The sequence below is a fragment of the Vulpes lagopus genome, chromosome 3, assembly GCF_018345385.1.
Source record: "Vulpes lagopus strain Blue_001 chromosome 3, ASM1834538v1, whole genome shotgun sequence".
Lineage (NCBI taxonomy): Eukaryota > Metazoa > Chordata > Mammalia > Carnivora > Canidae > Vulpes > Vulpes lagopus.
This window is the reverse complement of record NC_054826.1, coordinates 35,392,598-35,416,585: the sequence shown is the minus strand read 5'-3', so window position 1 is coordinate 35,416,585 and position 23,988 is coordinate 35,392,598. Positions and strand designations below refer to the sequence as shown.

General features: G+C 39.7%; 1 protein-coding gene across 1 annotated transcript in view; it reads right to left on the bottom strand.

Moving 5' to 3' along the window:
• The window catches only part of ITK (IL2 inducible T cell kinase), a 63,890-nt gene that overhangs the window by 38,725 nt on the left and 1,177 nt on the right, over positions 1–23,988 (bottom strand). The window contains exons 2-4 of the mRNA XM_041747118.1: positions 4,438–4,542; positions 2,286–2,367; positions 393–521 (exon numbers count right to left, since the gene is read on the bottom strand). Of these exons, the coding sequence (XP_041603052.1) occupies positions 393–521; positions 2,286–2,367; positions 4,438–4,542 (316 nt within the window). The remainder of the gene's footprint in view (positions 1–392; positions 522–2,285; positions 2,368–4,437; positions 4,543–23,988) is intronic.

Here is a 23,988-nt window from a genome sequence, read left to right as displayed (position 1 = left end):
TTTACTTTTCTATCTTGAAGGTTATAGCAGTGTTTCCCAAACTTCACTGTGTACACAAATCTCCAGGAGATTTGTTAAAACACAAGTTTTGATCTGGTGGACCTGGGATGGGGTCAGAGAATTTATATTTCTAGCTCACAGGGATGTTGACACTACTGGTCCAAGGATCACACTTCTAGTAGCAAGGAGTATAAAGACATAAGGTTTGAGATGAAAAAACATCAGCAGACTAATGGTTGAGGCAGATGATTTCCCTCTGAAAGTTCTGAAAATGCAGAATTTTGTATTTAAGCCCTGACCCTCCTGATGACGGGAAGCTGAGAGCTTTTACTTCCTATAACTAGAGAGATCAGTCATTTTGCAAAGGAGAAAGGTAATTCCCAGTCCCTTACCATTCTTGGTTGGATCGTACTGAGCACAGCCCACTGCGAGCTTCTCCATCTGAGCACAGCACCTCCACCTCCCATCCATCCAGAAATTAGGATGGTACATGGGCACCAAACTGTTGTTATTCCTTGTTTCTGAAAGAGATCAGCACCAGTAGAAGAGTTACTTCCAGGTCAGTCTACCACGGGCTACCAACTTTCCAACTCTCTGCAATCAGACCCTGCTGTGTGAGCTTGAGTGAGGAGTACCCAGAATAGTCAGAAAAAATGGCCTTTTCCCCAACCATATCCATTTATGCAGCAGTACATGCTGGATTTAGGCATCATCAGATCTGGGTTCTTGGCGGCTGGCCTTGCCTTAATTGTAGGTCCCTTGCTTGGACAACACCCTCGTCTGTTCAATGAGATTGTTAGACTGGATCAGCGGGCCCTACAAAAGTGCCCAAGGGGCAATGGGGAGACTGAGTAGGAGGGATCCCTACCCCCTCGTCTCTCTACCTTCAACCACAGGAATTTTGCTTTTATCGGTTCCAGATTTGTGGCTTTAAAGTGAGACTTTGGTAGGAAAAAAAAAAGAGGTTCTCTTGCCAAAGAAAAGAAGTATAAGGAATGGAGATCTAGACAAGCCATCTCAAATGTTCTTTCCAGCTCTAACATCCTGTGAGTAAACCCCTCCACAGAGGGAAAACAGCCCATGGACATAGTTGGGGCCCTTTTGATAACTTTTGTTCCTTAATGTTTATACTAAGTCCCATGACTTGAGAGCCTTTTTTAGCTTCTCTAGTGGTGGCCTGCTCATACCCCATTTGAGACAATGACCTTGGAGGAAGATAAGAACTGTATTTTTATTCTCATTTTTCAGATAAAGCCATCCTAGCTCCTGAGATTCCAAATGGCTGGCTTATACTTAGTCCTTATAGCTACTTAGGGACAGATTAGTATCTGAACCCAGTTCCCCTGTAAATCCAGGGCTTCAGGTGAAATAACAGTACTACTGGTTGAGGACTTTCTTTGGGTATTGTTGGAAGTATCTGATGTGTCTTTACATATTTAATTCTCACAATAATGATGTCACCGATGGTTACTAGTCAGAGTTTATAGCTGAGGAAATGGAGACACAGGAAGGTCAAAGAGCTAGCCCCAGGTCACATACTCATAACTGGCAGAGCTGGGATTTTCACCTTAGCAGCCTGGTTGCACATCTCACATACACCCAAACACTCTGCTGGTTCTAATTATGCTGCCAGGAAGGGGAGCCTTAAGGGATACCCTTCCTGCTGCCCTGAAAACCGTTGAAGCTAGCTAACATTGATTGGGTGCCGACTCTGGCCAGGCTGGTTTCAAGGGCTTTACTCGAAGCAGTTCTGGAAGCAGAGCAGGTACTATTATTATCACTCTCTCCTTCTTTCCTTTTTTATAGATAGGGGAAACTGAAGCACAGAGAAGCTGAGGACGTTGCCCACGCACTCATGGCTAGTCAGTAGCAGAGCCGGGATTCAAACTCAGGTCATCTAACTCAATGGCCCATCTTCTTCACACAAGACCAGGAGTTGGCAAACTTTTTTTAAGGGTCAGATAGTAAATATTTTAGGTTTTGTTCACCAGTAGGAAAAATCGATATATTATGGAGGTACTTCTCTAATGTTTTAAAATGGGGCCATGTAAAAATACAAAGACCATCCTTAGCTCAGACCCTTATAAGAATGGGTGGTAGGCTGGATTTGGCTGACCCTGCACTGTACTGATTGTTGCCTCTTGGACCCAGGGTGAAAAATTGGAATCCAACACCAACACCAAAAGTGAGAAATATTTGACCATCAGCTGCCCTTTATCTTACAGAGGAACCCAAGCTTATAATCAAATAATCTGTGGGAGCCATTTACACAGGAGAGTAGTTACCTTCTTTAAGGGCCAGAACCCAGCGCTGCCGGCTCTCACGGTCTGGAGCAAACACATAGAGGAGGTAGTTGTCATGCACAACCTGGAGATAGATACACACAGATTCCAAGGTGAGTGGTGCACCCAGAGATGGATGGCTGACAGTAGGCCCATCTAGCATACTGGACTGAGAGTGGGGCTTTGGGCGTTTGTCACTTAAAGGCACACATCTGGGTGATTAGGGGACCTGTGTCATTTTTAATTCAGATATTTGAATGCTGTGCAGACACAGGGTAAATCCCCACAGCTCACACAACTTGTTTGAGATTCCATGTTACTAGTAAGCCATTGCTAAATTAAAACAGCTAGAGAATAAGCTCTCCATGTGACAGGACATTTATTTCCCATATTAATTTTTAGGTGATTAAAAAATCTTTCTGGCATATGAAAGAGTAAGAAATTAGATGAAAAATGTATAATTGAGATTTTAGAAACTTCTTAGTTTGAAATAATATAATAATATATGAAACCACCCCACTGGTTCTATAAAGAGTACAGAGTTCCTGTGTTCTTTTCACCCACCTCTCCTTAATGATAACATCTTATTACATAACCATAGTACAGTTTCAAAACCAGGAAATTGACATTGGTCCAACACTACTAACTTAGAGTACAGATCTTTGAATTTCACCAGTTTTTTTCATGTATCTTAAAAAAAAAATTTTTTTTTAATAGGCTCCATGTCCAGTGTGGAGCCCAACACAGGACTTGAATTTACAACCCTAAGATCAAGACCTGAGCTGAGATCAAGAGTCAGGGGTGCAGGTACCCCTTTAATGTACTCATTTTTAAAAAGATTTCATTGATTTGAGAGAGAGAGACAGAGAGCATGAGGGGAGAGGGGAGAGGCAGAGGGAGAGGGAGAAGCAGACTCCTCACTGAGGAGGGAGTCCAATGAGGGGTTTCATCTCAGGACCCCCAGGATCATGACCTGAGTGGAAAGCATATGCTTAACCCCCCCCCAGGGGACCCAAATGTACTCATTTTTAATTGGAATTTTAATGATAGGAAAATGCATGCTCTTTGTTTTATTTTCGTTACTAAAAATGTCAACCCGTGGAGGTCAATTTTCTAATAGGAAAAGAGTCCTTTTCTATATCACATTTAAAAATGGAATATTTACCTCTCAAATTGGCAAAGAGGAACAGTAGCCTAGAATGTACAAGGAGATATTTACTCTCCTTCAGAGTCATAGATGCCAAGAGTGATGACAAGATTTGGACAATGTCATGACCTGAAGACTAATGATAATCTCCACCAGTTCTGTCCAGTAGGACTTTGTGCAATGGTGGAAATGTTTTATAACCTGTGCTGTCCAATACACAGCTGTTGAACATGTGAAATGTTCATTCCACTGTGGCTTAGTGTGACTCAGAAATTTTTAATATTGTTTAATTTACATTTAAATATTGAACATCCACATGTATATTGAACAACACAACTCTAGATAGCTCTGAGATTATAAAATTTGAGCCTTTTTGTCTCAGAACCTCCAAACAATTTAAAATCAAGTACTGCAATCTGTTGCCCCAAAACATGAGTAAATTGTACTTAAAGAAAATTAGGTTTGGGGCCATTTTTTAAAAAAGATTTTATTTAGTTTTTAATTTTAAAAATTTATTTATTCATGAGAGACAGAGAGGTAGGCAGACACAGACAGAGGGAGAAGCAGGCTCCATGCAGGGATCCCGATGTAGGACTCGATCCTGAGACTCTGGGACGATGTCGTGAGCCAAAGGCAGATGCCCAACTGCTGAGCCACCCAGGCGACCCGGCTTGGGGCCATTAATACTTTCCCCCCTTCCTTTAGGAGCAGAGAATTGGGACTTTTGTTGAGGTAGGGAAGACATAAGAGAAAAGTAAATGAGGTAGGAAAACTTTTTCAAGATTTTGTGCTTTGTTGAATTGAATGAATGAATGAATGGGTGGATGGATGGATGGATGTAAGAACATAGCAGTTTTCTTCTGGGCTTAATCTAAGATCTAACTATAGATCCTAGTAAACCCTGTCCCACCTTCTATTACAAGGACTAAAGATTTCAACCATTATTCAAGGTTTTGAACTATTGTTCAAGGAATGGGGAGCTAGAACCCTTGGGCATAGTGGACTTACCTGAAATGGATATTTATAGTGGCATGGGATACTAATGTCACTTTTCACAATCTCGACACATTTGATTCTGGAGAGTTCAATGGAGCCCTTCAATGTGCGCTTTTTCTGTGCGGAAAAAAAGCATATTCTATTTAAGGAAGAGAGCAGACAGTGTTTTTGTCCAGGTTGCTTGTAGAAATCCATTACTAGATAAGACCCATTAGCTTTGTAAACGAAATCCTCCACCCCCTATATATATCTAGAAGCTACTGGTTGACCCTCTGTGCCTCAGAGAGATGCTCTCAGCAGACTCCTGGGAGAACACTCCCTGTGAATTGTCTCTTGATAAGGTGGACTGATTTTTACTCATTGAGCCACGACATCTTATATGTTAGGGACCTTTTGGCAAACAGCAGTATTGTAGCTGGAGTGAGGAGTGCAGTACAGAAACCAACTACATGTGTGCACATTCTCTCTGTTCTGTGCCAATCCATTACCTGGCCTGGATGGTGATATATACCTTTAGTGGCACTTTTCTTTTCTACATCTGCCTTCTCCAGGTCCCTCATATTTATCAACAGTTCCACAACAACACCCCTGTAGGACATTCCTGACTCCGCCTTTAACTTTCTCTTCTTCGCCTTCCTCATCTTACTGGCCTCATGTCTTATTTCCTTGGAAATTAGTTAGATTTATTTCCTTGGTAATTAATTTACACTATGGTCATGTGATAGTTATGCTTTATAATGATGCTACATGTTACTTAATTCTAGGGGTCCTTGTACTTAGAGAGTGGATCCAAGGGGATGTCACCCAATGGGACAGATTCTATTGTGAACTATCAGGCTCCAAAGAAGGCTAGTTAAGGAAAAGCTTATGTGGAGCAGAAGCCTTTCACAAGTGCCTAGAATTAGACTTTCATTGCGAGCAGAGTTTAATTCAGCTATGGAACCAGATGCAAAATACTTCATTACACCTTATCTTTTAGAAAGAGGTATCAAATGGTGGTGACTTGGGCAAAAGGTTGAAAAAGGCTAACGTCAAAGTTGGGTTCTATTTCCTTATTGATTTTCTGTCTGAATAATCTGTCAGTTGACATAAGTGGGGTGTTCAAGTCCCCTACTATTTTTGTATTATTATCAATCTCTCTCTCTCTCCCTCTATGTCTGTTACTATCTGTTTTATGTCATTAGATGTGCTAATGTTGGGTACATTGATACTTAAAATTGTTATATCTTCTCATTGTTACAATTGTTATATCTTCTCATTGTATTGGTCCCTTTATCATTGTATAATGCCCTTTGTCTCTTGTTACCATTTTTTTGTTTTAAAGTTTTATTTTGACTGATATAATTATTGCTAACCTGGATTTTTGTGTGCACGTGTGTCCATTTGCACAGAATACTTTCATTCATCCCTTCACTTTTAGTCTGTGTGTGTCTTTGGGTCTGAAGTGAGTCTCCTATAGGCAGCATATAGATGAGTCTTGGTTTTTTTTTTTTTTTAATTCATTCTGTCCCCCTATGTCTTTTGAGTGTAGCATTTAGACTATTTACATATAATTGCTATGTAAATACTATTTAAATGTAACTGCTTATTGATAGGTGTGTACTCATTGCCATCTTGTTACTTGTTTTCTAGTTGTTTTTGTAATTCTTCTCTGCAAGGTTGGCTCAACCTATAACCAGCTCTGTGATCTTGGACAATTCATCTCACCTCCCTGAACTTCACTTTTTATATCCACTAAGTGAGGATATAAATACCTACCTTTTAGAGGTTATTTAGAGAACAAAATGAGAATATGTAAACAAATTACTTGGCTTAAAACAGGTGCCCTCAATAAAGGGTACCCTCCCAATTAAAGAGGTTAAGGAATTCCTAACTATGGTAAGAGAGCCATAACATCATAAAATTCTCCAGAAATTCTCAGCTTGTGCTTCTATTTTTTTATATCCAGCCTGGATATATCCAGCCTGGTTGCTGGCCTTTGCTTTAGCAGCCGAGGCAGAGAACTGGGATGAAAAAAGTCAAGATGTGAAAAGTATCCCTACCAAATATAGGGATGCTTACTGGTGTTTCTTTTTAAATTTTTTTTCTAAAGACTACTTAATTCATTTTTTGAAAGTACAAAATTTTTCCATGTTCATTGTAACAGATAAAATAACATGGCAATATGTTAAGAAAATATTTATAGAGCCCTATGATTGCACCCTTCTCCACAACCCTGAGGTAGCCAAGGTTAACCATTTGGAATGCATTTGTCTTTCCCACACACATTTATAGCACATATACAAACAAAAATAAGCATCTGCTCCACACAGTGGTTTGCAGCTTGCTTTTGTAATGTAAGGATGTATTAAAAGGTCAATTTTCCTTTAAAAACCTCTGAAAACATATATTCTTTGAGCTCAAAATATCTTCTCATTTAGAGTCTTCCACGGCCTGAAATACATGGGTTGGTCCTGCCCATAATCATAGTTCTTTAGGATGGTTAATCTGTTTTTCGAAAACAGAAGAGCACAAGGGAACTGCCTTTTCAACAATCTTCTGCTGCTCTGGGTAAACAGGGAGTCTGAGCTTTGAGGTTATCTTGTTTTTTGACTTCTGTTGCATTATTTCCTTAGTAGTATGCATAGCAAAATGCAACAAAAAGCCTCATGGCAGTAATATGACAACCCTGTTTGCACAGATGTTTATCCTTGGAACCCACTGAGTCCTGTTCTCTCCCGAGAGTGAGACCAGGACATCTATCACCATATCTCCAAGGCATAGTGGTGAGTCTCCAATAGGTGCTCAATTGGTATGATACAAACTAAGGGCATCACATTAAAACACAGTTTAAACAATCTCAGATTTAAGGCTAATGCATTTAGCTATTCAGGAACTATTTACTGTGGGTCTGCTATAAGCTGAGTGCTATTCCGTGGGCAGGAAATAGAGAGATGAACATGGTTAACCTTTTCTTGGTGCTCACAGTCTTGTTGAGAAGTCAGACAATATAAACAAGTGCTATAAAGAAAACAGAACAGATTGATATGCCCACCTTGTAGACAGGACTGGCTTTGTCTGGGGAGAGGGCCTTTGAGAAAAGATCAGGGAGTTGAAAATGGAGCTAGGTATGAAGTCTAGTGGCATGGGGGTGGGTAATCATCCTATGCAGAGTTCACAGTAAGAGCAAAGCCCTGGGGAAGCAAAGTTCTGGATATGTATTGGTTGTTAATAGCCTAGGATCATCAAAATCAGGGTATAAAATGCTGTTAAGCATCAACCAGAGTTCTGAGTAGATGTAAGAAGTCTGTGTGAAGTTCTAAAGCAGTGCTGTCCAAGAATAGCAGAATGTGAACTGTATGTGTAACTTAAAGTTTTCTAGTAGCCACACTAAAAGGAAGCAAAAAAGAAGCAATAAAATTAATTTTAAGAGTGTATTTATTTGTCTACCCTATTATATCTAAAATCTTATTTCAACTTGTAATCAACATAAAAAATTAATGAGATACATTATTTTCAGTACTAAGTCCTTGAAATTATGTATTGTATAACATATCTCATTTGGACTTGCCACATTTCAAGTGCTCAGTGGCCACACATGGCTGTGGCTACATTATTGGACAGTGTGGCTTCAAGATATCCAAGGAGGTTTCTCTTCCACCTCAGATTATCTCCTTTGATCTCTTAATATCTATTGACTTCAAACATGGATTTTTAAGAGACTATGTTTGAACAGTCTGCCAGGTGAGCCGGCTCTCGGGTTTGTTCTGTTGGTATGGATATCATGTTCCACCATCAAAATTCACTCTTTTTTCCTAAACAGGTGTCCTGAGGCAGGTTGTCCTTGAATTTCATGAGATCTGATATGTTGTAAACACAAGACCAGCTATACAACCCCTCAGCTGGGTACTGGGGTGTAGCCGGTCAGTGAGCTAAACACAGTTCCATCTCTGCAAAATGGTGATTGCCTGTAATCATCCCAAACAACTGTGCTATTTCTGAAAAATGCCAGGGTAAACCTTCCAAGGAAACCACACAATAGCCATCAGGAAAAGAGAGACACCATGTAAAACCTGCTCTCATTCTTATTTGTCATTCCATCTGCATCACTGGGGTGAAAAATCATAGGACCTCACTTGGCTTTGTCTCTTTTCTTGGCCATGTTCAAAGCTGCACTGTCTTCATATTCCAAAGCTTCTCCCTGGATACCTGACATATGTCAAACGCAATCCAACAAGATTCTGGTGTCTACATATTTGCACAAAGGCAAGCTTGTGCATGCAACTTTTATATGCCCTTTCTTTTTATGTTAGTATATTGTATAAAATAGAATTTTGAACCTTGAGTTTCAAAGAGAGAGGCAGGGAACAAAACTGAAATAAAGAATGATCAACATCTCTGAGCACTTACACTTCAGCCACTCAGCAGGCCAGAACCCATTTAATCTATGATCCTGCAAAGTGCCATTGGCCCATCTTGCAAGTGAGGAACTTGTTCAGAGAGGTCAAGTCTCTTAAAAAGTGGAATGGCAGATACAAGCTCAAATCTATGACTCCAGAGTCTGAGCACTTAATGGCTATATTTCATGGCTTTGCACATGCCCCGACTTTCCACAGGAGATTTTCATTCCCCAGACTCCACACTAAACAATCATTTGCGTAATCTATACTCCAAGCTGTGGCCCAGCAGACATTTGTCTGCATCCTGTTTGGTCGTGCAATGCTTGTGCTGGATTTGAAAGGGGGAGCACATTTTCTGCTTCTTCAGAATGATACCTCCACTTCATTTCTAGAACATTGTCTCCTTGGCTGCTTGGTTAGTTCCACAGGTATGTCAATGAGAAGCTATGTATCTGATACCTATGAAAAAGGATATCTCCACTCCTCTGAAAAACAGCCAAATTTCAGCTTTGGAGAGGCAAAGTGGGAGACGATTGCAACTTTCATGTCAGGTAGACCTGCATCTGCATGATAAGTTGCGCAATGTGAGGCAAGTGTTTCAACTTCTCAGCTGCCTTGGTTTTTTTTTGTTTTTGCTTTTTGTTTTTTTCTAAAGTAAAGAATGATAATAGTCCCTGAATCATTGGGTTAATTTAGAGACTTACAAAAACCACATATACCTACTCACAAAATAAACTCATTCAAATGATAAATCAATCACTCAAGTGTTCCTTTCTTTCTCCAAATACCGTACATAAATGAAGACTTTGTTCTCTCATCTTTTTGTGTCCATTTTTGGGGGTGATTTTCTTTTGGGAAAATATGTAACCAAGAACCAACATTTGGGAGGGCAGTGTTAATTTTTAACTGGTGATACTGGTAATTTTGACATTCTAGAGTCATTTGTTTAATTTGCAAATTATTCGTATAATCAGGCCCAAACCACAAAAGGGGCTATTTCCTGGTCTTCTCAACTGTCTTACATTTCCTCTCAGAGGGCTTATGCTTTCTGCTTTTCCTCCCACTTGCTTATCAAAATCTTCCTCAAATAGTCATTCACCAAAAGTTTAACTTATTGAGTAAAGCTTGGCTTATTTTTAGAGGAGTTTGGATTAGGACAGATATTAGAGACTGAAGCCAAGAAGGAGCTTTGATAATGGAATTTCAGGCATAAGCTAACAGAGTATTTTTCAAGAAGAGTATATTTCAGACTTTCCCTGATAACATTGTAAAAGTGGCCACATACTGCCTTTATAAGAGTTTCTTTATAATTAGAAAATCTTTCTGGTGATGATTTTAACCAAGGCATTTCAAATATTTCACTCAATGCCTCTTTTGGTGTGTAGTGCATTGTACAATCTGAAATCACATGATGACACAATTGAAATTATAACTGATATCATGTGAAATGAAACTTAAGTGACTGATTTGGGGGTTGTCACCACCAAACATACACAGTAGAATGCCAGTTCTAAAATGGGGCATAGGAGTCTTCCTGGATTCTAGTTTCATCCTCTCTGTAAAACATGCTCAAAGTAGCCCATGAATTTACTCCCTGCCTCCCAACTCAACAGAAGCCTTTGATGACAAAGGGGACCTGGTGCTGCAAGGGAGAAAAGCAGAGATTCAGAACTTGAAAAAGCCATGATTTGAATCTCTGTGATGACAAGTAGCACAGGGCAAGTTGTCTCTGTTCTTTGGGCTTAGTTCTTTTAGCTCTTGAGGAGGAATGGGATTGCTGACAGCTGCTGTGTAGGGTCACTATGACCTAAGCTTTGGAAAGGCACCGGGCATGTTGCCTGATACCTAATAAGGACGTGATCATTACAGTATCAATGAAAAAAGTAGCATCTTCTAAAACACTGGGGCAATTTGGGATGAACTGTTGCTGGCTTCTCCCCTCCCCCAACCCAACTTCACCTGGCCCTAAGTCCATGAAACTTTGCAGTTCTGGGAGAATCTGGAGCTAAGGGAGAAGCTGTTGACACTCCTGGGCAGACATAAAGTCAGGAAATTATGATCCATCCCACACCTACCTTCTTTTCTTTCCTCTTTTCTACAAGCTCTTTTAGTCATAGCTAAACCAGAGTCAACTGGCTTTCCTCACCTCAGCTTTTCACAACGTGGTTTTCAATGAGGCTGGTTGTGCTGTGGGGAAAACACTCTAGCTTCCCTCAAAGTCTGCCATTTTGTCAGTAGTAGCACCCTGACGACCCAAGAGGAAAATGTGAAAATTTTACCTCAAAAAAGAAGAAAAAGTGAGAGAAGAAAAAACAGAGAGATAATGGACTATACTCTCATATAGTTTCCAGAGGGAAATTTGGGATCCTTTCTTAAAATTATGAGTGTATTCTCTGATGAGACACTATGAAGAGCAGACATTAATGGGAATGGCTCTGGTGTTTGGGAGTAGGAAGTAGAAAGAGAACTTTGCTTTTAACCTCATAACCTTCTATTCACTATTTTACCATTAACATGTATCTTTCTTATTGTATTTAAAAACAATTAATTTAAATACATACATACATAGATTTCCCTTATAGGATTTATCCTATAGAGACATTGGTTCAGAATATGTAAAGATGTAGGTAAAAGGATTTCATAACAGCATTATTTATTTCACTAAAAGCCTAGAGAAACTTAAATATTTGCCAACAGACAAATGGCTAAATTACTTAGGGTTCATCCATCCTGTGACTAATCTGTGGCCATTAACAAAGAAAAGGCTGGTGTAAATGGAGGAACAGAAATATATTTTTTTCTGAAAAAAGAATATTTAGAGCAATAGATGGGGCATTGTCTCATTTTTGAGAAAATAAATAATAAAATATATAATAGTATATGTAAAACAAAGAAATAATACAAAAGGAACACTGCTAACACTGGCCTTCTTGTGGGTACCACTATGGCAGACTTTCACAGTGTATTTTTTTTGTATTTTTTTTGTATTTTTATAATATATGACATTTTTCAGTGAGCATGTAAATTTACTAAGCAGAAAAATGAAAATAATATTTTAAAGCATTCATAAATTTAAAAACACCACAATGAACTACAACTTTGGCAGATGACTATTGGAGAGGGCTAAGGGGTACACATGGAATGCTGGGTGTGCAAAATGAAGCAGTTCTCTGCTCTTGCAACCCCCTGACCCCATTAGCAGTAAGTGGCAGCTAGGAAGCACCTGTCACCGCTCTTCTCTATCATCCATGGAGGTTCATGATGATGCTCTCATCTTCTTCTTGAGTGATAGCTATTTTCTTCATAGATTCTAAGAAGGCAACTCCGTACTTTTACGTGGGTATATTTATCTCAGAAGTGAAGCAATAATTCAGGAATAATTTCCAGGCCTCATTCATGTTAGATAAACATATTAGTGATCTTTGCCCTAAAAAAGCATGTTTGTTTAGATTTGCTTTCAAAAGGGAGTAGAGAGAAAAGGCCTTATGTAGAAATGAAGAGCAAGAAGTGAGTGCTGTGGGCCAGTGTGAAGTAGATCCTAAAGGAGCCCTGCGCATTTTGTCTCTGCTCTGCAAATGCTCTTTTAAAACCCTCCTTCTTTCCAGAATAGGCCTTGTGAGATTGTTAATGAATTTGAAAGAGCGTATTTTCCTATATATCTTTCAAACATTGGAGGGTCAGTGGCCAAAGCGTATAAATTAATAACAACTTCCCGGCAATTCAGAAAATAACACTAGCACAAAGGTGATACTTAATTAATATTTGTTAGGATTGAAGGAACAGCAGGTAAGGCTAAGTGTGCAGCAGAAAGTGATGTTTGTGAGCCCTACGACAAAACTTTTAATAGTAATGGTTTGGTAGGTGGATACAAATCTCTTGACAGTGAAAAGTTAGGTCAAAGCTAGTCTACACAAAGGACTGAGCTAATAAAGAGCTCCTACAAATTATTAAGGAAAATATGGACAAGGTTATAGAAAAACAGGCAAAAGGAATATGAATTTCTCTTTAAATATATGAAAAAAATGCTCAAACTTACTACGAAAACAGAAATGCAAATAAATTATACCAAGATACCTTTTTCTAAACCTGTCAGACTTGCAAATATCAAAACATATGGTAATATGGTGTTGGTGAGGTTTTGACAAAGCAAGCATCACACACATGGCCTTGGGGAATGTTCATTGGCACAACTTCTATGGAAAATAATTTGGTTGTATTTAATAAAATAACAGATGCAAATATCCTTTGACACAGCAATTCCACTTCTCGAAGTATTTTCTACAGACTAAGGCTTCTCAACCTTGGCACTATTAACATTTTAGGCTGGATAATTCCTTGTGAGTTTGTCCTCTGCTTTGTAGGATGCCTAGCAGCTCCCTAGGTTCTACCCAAAAATGCCAGTAGCTCTCCCCTCCCCAGTTATAACAACTAAAAATTTTTCCAGACATTGCCAATGATGGGCAAAATCACCCTTTATGGATGTATTGATACAGAAAGTTACATATATATGAGGTTATTCATTCCTCATAATTTATAATGACAAAATATTGGAAAACAGAATACATGTCCATCATTAAGATAACTTCTAATCCATTCAGTAAAATATTATGGCAACCACAAAAAAGAATGAAGAAACACTTTGCACATAGGTATGATTTGATTTTTAAAAAGTATTGCTTACAAACCAAAAGAAGGCTAAGAAGTATCTGTAAAGTATGTCATCATTGTATTAAAAGGAGGAAAAGAATATTTATTTGTATTTATGTGTATGTGCATAAAGTATTATTGGAATAACTGATAAATTGATTATACTGATTGTTTTCAGGCAATGAAGCGCTATGGCTTAGGATAAGGGTGGGAGTCGGCCATTGCCTAATGCTTTGTAATTGTTTTTGAAACATTTATGTTAATGTATTAACCATTCAAGAATTTTTTAAAAAATTAGTCTATATTTTACAGAAGATGGTCTAACAAAAGTGGCTGTGGAAACAGAGACCTGAAATCCAAAGGGCATACTGCCAGGGGGCAAGAGTTCATTCTACTGACAGTTCTGCTTTGTAAACTGGTATCAATTTGCAACATGGATGAAAGCAACGAGAACAGTAGTAACCTAATGTCATTCAGGTTTATAATGGATTTTTCAAGAATTTTACCAGCTTTCTCTTGAGTTCAGAGAAATGTGGGGGTCAGATATTGGTGGCAGCAGGCTGAGTCACACCTGCCGAGGTAGAGCATGGGGGCCAAGAAGATGTCTTTTGCTTGTCTCTTCTATGCTCACGTTTCCAAGTGCCCTGGTCTCTGTGGATGCACCTCAGTGTCTCTAAATGTCCAGTGGGATTATTACACTTTGCTCTCTGAGCAGACTAGGTATCTGTATTTAAAAGCAAAGAATCAGGGATGCCTGGGTGGCTCAGCAGTTGAGTGTCTGCCTTTGGCTCAGGGCGTGATCCTGGATTTCCGGGATTGACTCCCATATCGGGCTCCTTGCATGGAGCCTGCTTCTCCTCCCTCTGCGTGTGTCTCTGCTTCTCTTTCTGTGTCTCTGCCTCTCTTTCTGTGTCTCTCATGAATAAATAAATAAAATCTTTTAAAAAATAAAAGCAAAGAATCATGAATGGTGATTCATGTTGCTTGCTGCTCCATGGATTCAGTGTTTCCAGCTTTCAGTTTGCAACCCACCCACACAATTTCCACCATTATGTGGTTCTACCAATCGGTACCATATATTTAATGCTATTATTTACATTGACTAATTTTTCACTTCAACAGATTTATTCTAAGGAAGTTGTAAAGCACCACCATCCATTTACAAATACTCTTCTCTAAAGTAAATTGCAATATGCATATAACTATTAAATTAAAACTGTCAAAACCAGGTTTGTCCAGGTACCATCTAGTACACCCCTTGTGGTACTCCACTTTGGGAAACACTTGAGTGGATCTCTGTACATGAAATTGATCATTGTAAGGACTGTGACGAGGAGCTACATTTGGTGTTAGTGGCCTCAATCTCACTCACTTTCCGGGCTCCTAGTCCTGGCTTGTACCCCTATTTGGCAGCCTTTCCTGTATTACCGTGATGGGTATGTATTCCCAGAATGTTATTCTAAGAAAGTACCTAATGAGGGATAGCTGTTATTATGATTAGCTAGTCTGGTAAACTAAATAGAGCTGAGACCTATATAGCATCCTCCTTGGCAGAGGTCACCCCAAGAGCAGAGCCTCAGGTTTACAAGTTCAGGAACTCATTTTTGTTAGCCCACAGAGTCCAGGCCCACAGAAGCACACTGCAGTCACATGAGACTGGTGAATTCACAAACCTCTAGTGAGAAACAGAATGGCCAAGATGCTTGCGTCTGTTTTGCAGAGAATTCTCACAGAAGGAGATTCTACTTGGGCAACCAAAATGATATCAGAAATACACATCTTAGTGGGATCAAACTACAGGGAATTACTATAGCTCAAGGCAACGTGCTGCTTTTACACTTATTACCACTACTGTGACCTTGGGCGAATTTCTTAACTTTTCCATGTCTCAATTGCTTCCTCTCTAAAACAGAATGTTTCTTTTATCTTCTTCAGATAACTGTGAGGATTACATGAGAAAATTTGTAGGAATGTGTTCAGTCCTCTCCTTGCAGTGGTGCTGGTTATTGTTGGTGGTGATACTGTTGTGCTATCATTCAGCTAAGCCTGGGGTCTCCACTCAGGACCTTCATTACACAGAGCTGGAAACTCACCAATAAATCTTTGCCCCAACTTTCTCTTCTCAGCCACTGTGGCTTCTATTACAAGACTTCTCAAACCCAAACAAGCTTAGATTCAAAAATACCCATTGAAGAACATTTAATCCAACTTTTAATATTTGTCCCAGATATATGGCCCAGGAAAACATAGCCTCTCTAACCCTCTCCTTTCTCATTAACAAAATGGGGGATCTTTTGCAGGGGAGGAAGCTTCTTGGCACTCCTTAAATTCTGCTCTATAGATGGAGGGTTCATCTACATATACATAAGATTGACTTTAAATCAAATCATCTTATCCATATATGAAATATTATGTATCTTCTCACTCTCTCACCATTCACATTCAAAGCCTATAAAAGTAGTGCACTCGAAAATCACCACAACAATGGGATTCTTTTGTTTTCATAAGTTCCTTCTTAGAAACATAGTCTTCTCTAATGGTTGTGGTAACTTCTGGTGGCTCTGTGAATTACTTTAATTTCTATGACATGATGTAGCAGCAAAAGATAGAGGCCATAAAATATCCTTATCCTATGACACAGTTATCACCCACACACTACTCTATCCTAAGGAGCTGATTTAAAAAAGAAGACTGTTTTATGTTAGGTATACTATTATTTTTCAGCATTCTCATCATATCTGGAAACAACCTGAATGTCAAAAAATAGAGGATAAGCTCATCAATTTGTTCAGGTACATAGAATAGATAAGTATATCTCTGAAGTGAACTAATTTGATTACTACAAAAATCATATGCATGCAAAAATGATTACTTTGGAGACTATGTAGATATGTAGAAATGTATCTATAAAAGAACAATGAAGAAAGTAGCATATAAAATTGTCATGCTTTATGATTATGACAACATGAAATTTATGTCTACACAAGAGCAAAGGTCATTCTCACAGACTATAAACTGATATCTTTAGACAAAAGAGCTACAGAGAACTCTTGGGTATAATTATTTCATTAATTTTTAAAAATGGTGTGGGGATATGAATGCTTGCTGCTCTGTCTCTTGTGATTAATCAAAATGGATTTAACCTGATTCTAACCCATCCTCAGTCTTTGCGGCTAATGGCTGCCTGAGCTCAGTGCTGGTCCAAGGACTTCACTGTTGGTACATCAAGCACCTTTCCACCAAAACTCAGAGTAGGATGATTCCAGACAAAGTATCCCCAGAAGAGGGGTGCTGTAAGGTGTCGTCAGCAAGAACCCCTGTCTTGAACTCTGTATGTTCAAGTCTCTGTGCCTCATGCAGACCAAGCCTTTTCCTATCTCAAATTCTTCACACTGTCAGTATCCTCTGCTTGAAATGCTTTTTCCTATTTCTTCATGTCACTGGATTTTTCTTATCTTTCAGGCCTCAGCCTGGATATAAATTCCTTCTCTGACCACACTGTTTCCCAACTCAGCCCCAGCCACTGCTTAGTCTTTCTGTACAACCTACCACCCTCTATATCTGCCCCATGTATTTATGTACTTGCTGGTTGTCTGTCTTCTCTACTAGCGTGGAAGCTGGTGAGGACAGACATCTTTCCTCTGTCATTTACTACTGTAGTCCTAGCACCTACCCCAGAGTCTGGCACATAGTAGATGCCAAGAAATGTTTGCTGAACAAATGAATGAATCTTTAGATACCCCAAAAAGAAATATTTCCTTGACACAGGTTTAGGTTAAAAATAATAATAATAAAAGCTTTGGCACAAGTAGGTGTAGTTTAGGGAGGAAAAAGTCCTATATTTGAATTTTTATATTAAACAGGTATAATTTCTGTGACTTTTTAAATATCAAAAATAATATAATGAGAAGCTTGCTTATAAATACCTTGATGTTAATGGGAATTATATGAGAATGTAAGATTTTGGATCAGGTTCTTATTTAATGAAAATACTGACAAGTTCACTGAAATTTCAAGAAACTGAGCAGACATTGGACCTAAAAAGGGAATTTCATATGCATGGAGCACCATTTCAGAGCTTTTGTTTCTGTCCCTGGATCACTTTAAGTGAAGCTCTGTAGTGTCATGAAATCAAACCCAGACTGACCTCTGGATGAAAATTAGACCCTTGAAGATCTACTTTTTCAGTAGGCCTAATAATTCATGAAGTAGAAGAACTTATTACTACTTGGTTCAGAAAATGGAGGGATGAGGATTTACTATTTGGCCCGTGAAAACTTGAGAAGCACTTTAAAATGGTTTTCTGCAGGGTCCATTTCTGAACTTGCTATGAAGATGTCTTTTTTTCCATGGACCACATAGCTCAAGAAACTGAGCTCTTGGACTTTCCAGTGAAACCTTTCTTCCAGACTGAGTCAAGAACTAGGTCCTCACATTTATAGTATTGCTCCGTGGCCTATTTTTATTGCAAAGAATTGGTTGGCAGATACATCGGTACCTGAGGAATAGGAATTAAATTCAATTTTAACATGGGGAGTGCTTGCCTCCAAAATAAACACTCTCTATCCACTGGCTTTCTCCTTAAAACATCAATATCACATCACAAAGGTAAAACCAATTCCCAAAGAAAATCCAACAAGGTAGGCATTGAAACCATGTAGTTTTGGCCTTGAGTGGCCTGAATTGCAAAGCACTTCACTTTGGACCCTAACTTCCCTTGGCCTCACTAGACAAGGCCCACCTTTTTTCATCCCAGATGCTCTTCTCAATTCAATTTGACTTTTTGTGACCTATGTTCATTCACTGGGCATTTACTGACCACTTACTGTGGGCCCTGCACTGCTCTAGGTGTTGGTGATGCAATGGTGAGCAAGGTAGTCCTGCTCTCATGGAACTGACCCCCCCAGTGGATACACAGACAGAAAATAAACGGGAAAGCACATCCATATACCCAATAAATATGTACAGATGCTGATTTATCGAAGTACCCATGTACTTAAAAAAGAAAAGAAATGAAACTGGATCCTGAGAAAATATTTAAATAGGCACAAACAAACAGCCCCTTCAAAATGCCTGGGGTGCTCCTGACTGTGAGAACAATGAATACAAGCACCAAGAACCCACAGGCCTCGGAGAACGAGCATGCCCTAAGTGTACCTACCCCTCACTTGCCTTACCCTAGTCCTGGCCGTGTCCAAAGGCCCTACAGGGAGCATGAGTTTGGAGTGTTGAAGGCTCACAAAGAGGGAAAATGTGGTAGAGGCATGGTGGATAGAGAGTGTGGTGTGAAATGAAATTGGAAAGGCAGGTAGGGACCCCTGGATGAAGAGTCTTGTAAGCCATAGCTGAGGATTTCCTTAAGTACTCTAAACAGCCCTGGAAGGGTTTAAAGTGGGAGCAAAACCTGATTTATCATTTTAAAAGTTCGTTCTAGGTGTCACATGGATAATAAATTGTACAGAGCCTAGAGTGGCAGTGAATGGCAGTGAAAGCCCAGCCAGAAGGCAACTCAATCACATAGGAGTGAGGCAGAAGGAGACTATGACTGATAAAAGTCTCAAACAAAAATCCTCAGGTAGTTTTAAGAATATTATCGAGGCAGGGTTTAGCTGTAGAGAAGAAAGGGTAAGAGAGAAGAAAGGGTAAGAGAGAAGAAGAGTGTGGAGGAAAAAAGAGAACAGTGCTTTCTCCTAAAAAAAATGTGTGTGGGGGTGATGTGTCAGGGTGGAGGGCTGGCCCACCTGCTGATTCCTACATGTACCTTTCTGACCCAACTCTTAAAATTCCAACCTCCTGAATCCTCTGCTTCCTCTTTCAAGGCTGGGCCATGAACTTCTACCTCTGGGGAGTCTTGTTTACTTACTTTTATACCCAGGACTCTTCCTTTTGAAGTCCTATATAACTTGCTTTGTTCTGCTCTTTTGGAATTGAGACTTGTTCTGTTAGAGGTTCATTTATGTAACTCTGACCTCTCCAATGGTATCTCTCCCTCAGATCCTTGCTCTTTCCCTCCTTTTCTTCCTTCCACAAACAATGAATGAGTGAGTAGTATTTGCCAGGCACTGTTATAGACACCGGTGATGCGATCCTTACCAAATTGGGTGCTGGCCCTCATAATGTTTAATGGGAACCTCTCTATCATTAAAAGGAGGGTGGGGGAATGACATTGACACAATAATCACTTTAACAAGTGGGTAATTGCAACTCCAGGATGTGCTCTATAGAGAGGGTAGGTATTGCTAAGGCAGAGCAAAACAGGAGTAGATGACCTAGTCCAGAGAAATTAAGGAAGCCTTTCCAAGCAACTGACATTCCAAATGATGGCCTTAGATTTGAAAGAAATCTTATGTAGTTGGGTCCCAGAGAGACGGGAGAAAACGGGACATGCGCTGAGATGGAGGATGGCATGTGATAGATTCTGGTGTCTGCTCTAGGTCTAAAAGGAGAATTGCTGCAGGGACATGTCTGCTTCTGATAAGGATCATTGGGACATGATCATAAGGTGTCATGCTGGCTGCTGTGTGGCGAGTAGAGTGGTGGGGGGCTGGGGCAGAGTAGGTGTAGGTAGTGGTAGTTCCAGATGAGAGCTGCTGGCAGGTTACATGGGGAAAGTGATCATAGAAAATGGAGATACGATTTTATAGGAACTTTAGGAAACAAAGTTTGCCCTGCCTCGCATTTCTTTTTCAACACATAGTGGGGCTCCCTGAAGTGATGAAGGCAAAGATTTGTCCTGGAATATGTGTGAAATGATAGAGCTCATGACATGCATTATTGGAGAAGATCCATGTGCCCTGGGTTGCTGATTTTTAGGACTGCTTTTTTCCAGTGCCATCAGAACAAGAAGGCATTGCATGCTCTGCAGGAACCTGGGGGAGACCCTAGCGACCCACAGGTCACTACTGCTACTAGGAATTAGCACCATTTATCAGGGGGTACTGTTCAGGCCTGAGATATGTGGCACTTATTTAAATTCTTCCAATACAGGTTATTTAAATTTTCTTTGCCTCCGTTACCTGCTCAGAAAATTAAGGTAATAATGTTTCCTAAGGTATGGAGTGGTTGTAAGGATTAGATGAAATAATTTATGTTTATTTAGCACAGTGATTGATACCATAAGTGTTAAGTAAATATTAGTTACTATTATTATTAGAATAATGGTAACCTCCCTCTCATTAAAAGGCAAGATGAGGAAGGAATGTTTAATCACTACCAAAAATGCAAACACCTTTATGTAGAGTCACACAGCCTTAAGCAACTTACGCAAAGCTGCATAGCTTATAAATGGGGAGCTGGTCTTTGATCCAGATGTGCCTGACACCAGAAACTTTGTTTTTGATTGACATGCAAGGAAAAGCAAGGAAGAAGCAAGGACAGGGGACCATCTTTAATTTAAGACCGATGCGTGCTCCAAGAGATGTTTCTGCTGCTAGATCAGACTGCAGGCTAACAGGCAGGGCGTAGAGCGTAGAGTGGAGGCCCTCACCCAGGCATTGACTAGAATGGTGGTCTTGACTGTTTACCCTGTCCCACACCGTGTAATGGCTCCCACACTATGGTGAGCAACACAAACTTGGTCCTGAAGGTGTAGAGACATTAAAACAGGGAAACCTTTCTGGTTGTCCTGAGGGTCCTTCATAAGATTGAAGGTAGGGCCAAGCTTATAACATGCCTTTCTCATGAAATACTCAACATTGCCTGAGGTAGGTAGGACAGGGGTCTTCACTTTACAAATAGCAAACAGAGGCTTAAAGAGGTTAAATACCTTGCCTGAGGTCCACATCCAGAAAGTGATAAAGTAAGAATTTGAACCCAGCTCTGGCTGGACCATCAATCAATGATACTTTTCTCCATCTATGCTGCTCCTTCCATCCCATGCTTACTGAGAGTACCCAAAGCCCTCCATTTCTCTTTTACCCCAGAAAAAGAATCTGGTTTCGCTCATATACAACTAGGCATGTTGCAGAGCTGGTGACCCCCTCTCTGAACACTATTTGTATTTAAAGCTGCCAGTGGTATGTTGGAGTTGGCTTGCTGTGGCCCATGAGGGCTGATGGTTAAATTTTGAGGAGTTTTGTGAGCCAGTAGACCTCACATCCGTAGTTTGAAATTGGCCATGGTGGGAGTATTTATACCAGAGACATCAGCAAACACTATGGATTAGGGCTTCCTGATACTCTCCACTGCCACTACCAATGCAGCAGTTGCCAAACATTTACCAGCACACCATGGGGCCCTAATCTCATTGTCCTCTGTTAAAGAATGTCAGGCATCAGGGACCAGTTTGCAAAGAAATTGGCAGGCACAGGGTGGTGTGTGCAAGCATGTCTGCCAGTGAGCCACACAACTCGCCAACTCGATGCTTCTTTCTGGTCCACTGCTCCAGCAGGGAGTGCTTCCTGGCTCCACTGAAAACACTTGCACATTTCATCACCAGACACCAGAATTAAATCCTGGTTAGAATAAGAGGCTCAATCATATGGATATTCAGACATGGATATTTAAAGTTAGGAAAAACACACTTCATTTGCAAAATTACAGAATTTTTTTCCGAGTAGGTTGGATTATTTTTCATATGATGTCATAAATCCACAGAATTTTAAAACTACAAGGAACATAATTTTTAAAAATGAGCAAAGAGAAAAAGCAGCTGTGACCCTGAGAGGGGCAATAGTTGGTTCAGCATCACACATCATGCATATATATCTCCACAGACTTGCATTAAATCACCGAATAGAAAGAATCCAGGACCCTGATGTTAGCCTGCCTTTGAGAAACACTTCACTGTTTTTCTTCCTTTGAAAATGAATATGTTATGCTCCCCTGCTTGCTCCTTCAGAGACATGATGATGATACAAATAATGACTAATTTCTACTAGGTGCTTCTTAGGTGGCAGGGCTTATGCTAACTAAGTACATTACATATTAAGTTGAACTATGTGAAATTGCTAATATCTGGCCTTTTTTGATCTACTGAGTGGTAATTTCAGATAGTTTAGTCTAAATACATTCTCTCTGTTAATCTTTACCATATTCTCGTGAAGCGAGTACTATTATCATATCCACTTCACAGATGATAAGGCTGAGGCTTTAAGGGTTTTTTTTTTGTTTATTTGTTTTTGTTTTTGTTTTTAAACTTTATTTTTTATTTTTTTATTTATTTATGATAGTCGCAGAGAGAGAGAGAGAGAGAGGCAGAGACATAGGCAGAGGGAGAAGCAGGCTCCATGCACCGGGAGCCTGATGTGGGATTCGATCCTGGGTCTCCAGGATCGTGCCCTGGGCCAAAGGCAGGCGCCAAACTGCTGCGCCACCCAGGGATCCCCTGAGGCTTTAAGTTTTTAAGAAACATTTCTTCCCATAAGCATAGAGCTATTGTCACTTACAGGTAATACATAGTGCACACTTGTGTGCAAATCAATGAAGCTAAACAACAGATCATACATAGGGCATGGATACTAACAACTCACACACCTTACCTTTCTCCGTGACCTTGGATAAATTTGTAACCAATGGATTTTTACAATATTTAAAGAAATGCTTTTATCAATGTTGCATATGAATATGAACCACAGGCATTAGAAAACAAAAAATGTGATGTTTGTGCACTATATATCTGCTATATCCTGTATGGAAATGTTAGGAACTCTAGCTTTGGAACCCCAGAATTAAGTGTCCTGGAGTTTTTTAAGAATACTTAAATGAATAAGTAGAGTGATTTTACAACATTGCCTATATGCAAATTATAACCAACAAAATTCTGAATCAAGACCTTTTGGTTGTGTGATTATTTGTAAATAATATTGTACTAAATTCACAACCAAACAGCCCACAAACAGCAACACTGCTTAAAAATGATCACTGCTAACTAAAGCTCATGATGCTTGGAAAACAAAGTGGTGAAAGCTACAAAATGGGCTTTGAAAAAGATATTTAAATCAAATGACTCTTCTTTCAATATGAAAGAAGAAACGAAGTTATAATATCACAGTAAGAAAGAAATTGACCCATGCCATGTGATTTATCAGCTATATATGATGAATCCTCCAAGTTGGCTACTGGCTGTCTGTTAACTTAGTTAACAAATACTTACTGAGTATCTAGCAAAGGGACCCTGTCCATAAGTAATACTATGTGCCTTCAGATTGATTATTGATTATTTTCAGTACAAGTATCCTGAAGATTAGCATGTCTGAACCTCTAAAGAGGCAGCAGTATGATTTCACAGGCAGCATCCACGGGTTCCATTACCAGTCTGACCTCCTTCAGGGCTCCATTTTATTGAACACCTCAAAGCCTGGCTCTTGAAAGATCCCAAACTCATGCCTATACCTACTAAGTCAGATCTCAACTAGGAATGGAGATGTCTTTGTCTCTAAGCGACCACCAAGCACCTAACGTTGTTTCCCCTTCTGTAAAATATAAGTGAAAACTCCTGCCTAACCTCCCTAATGATGGGAAAAATAATATAATGATATAGTAATAAGTCACACACAAGCTTTGAAAATTTGCTGAGAAGGCCTAAACAGGTACAAGA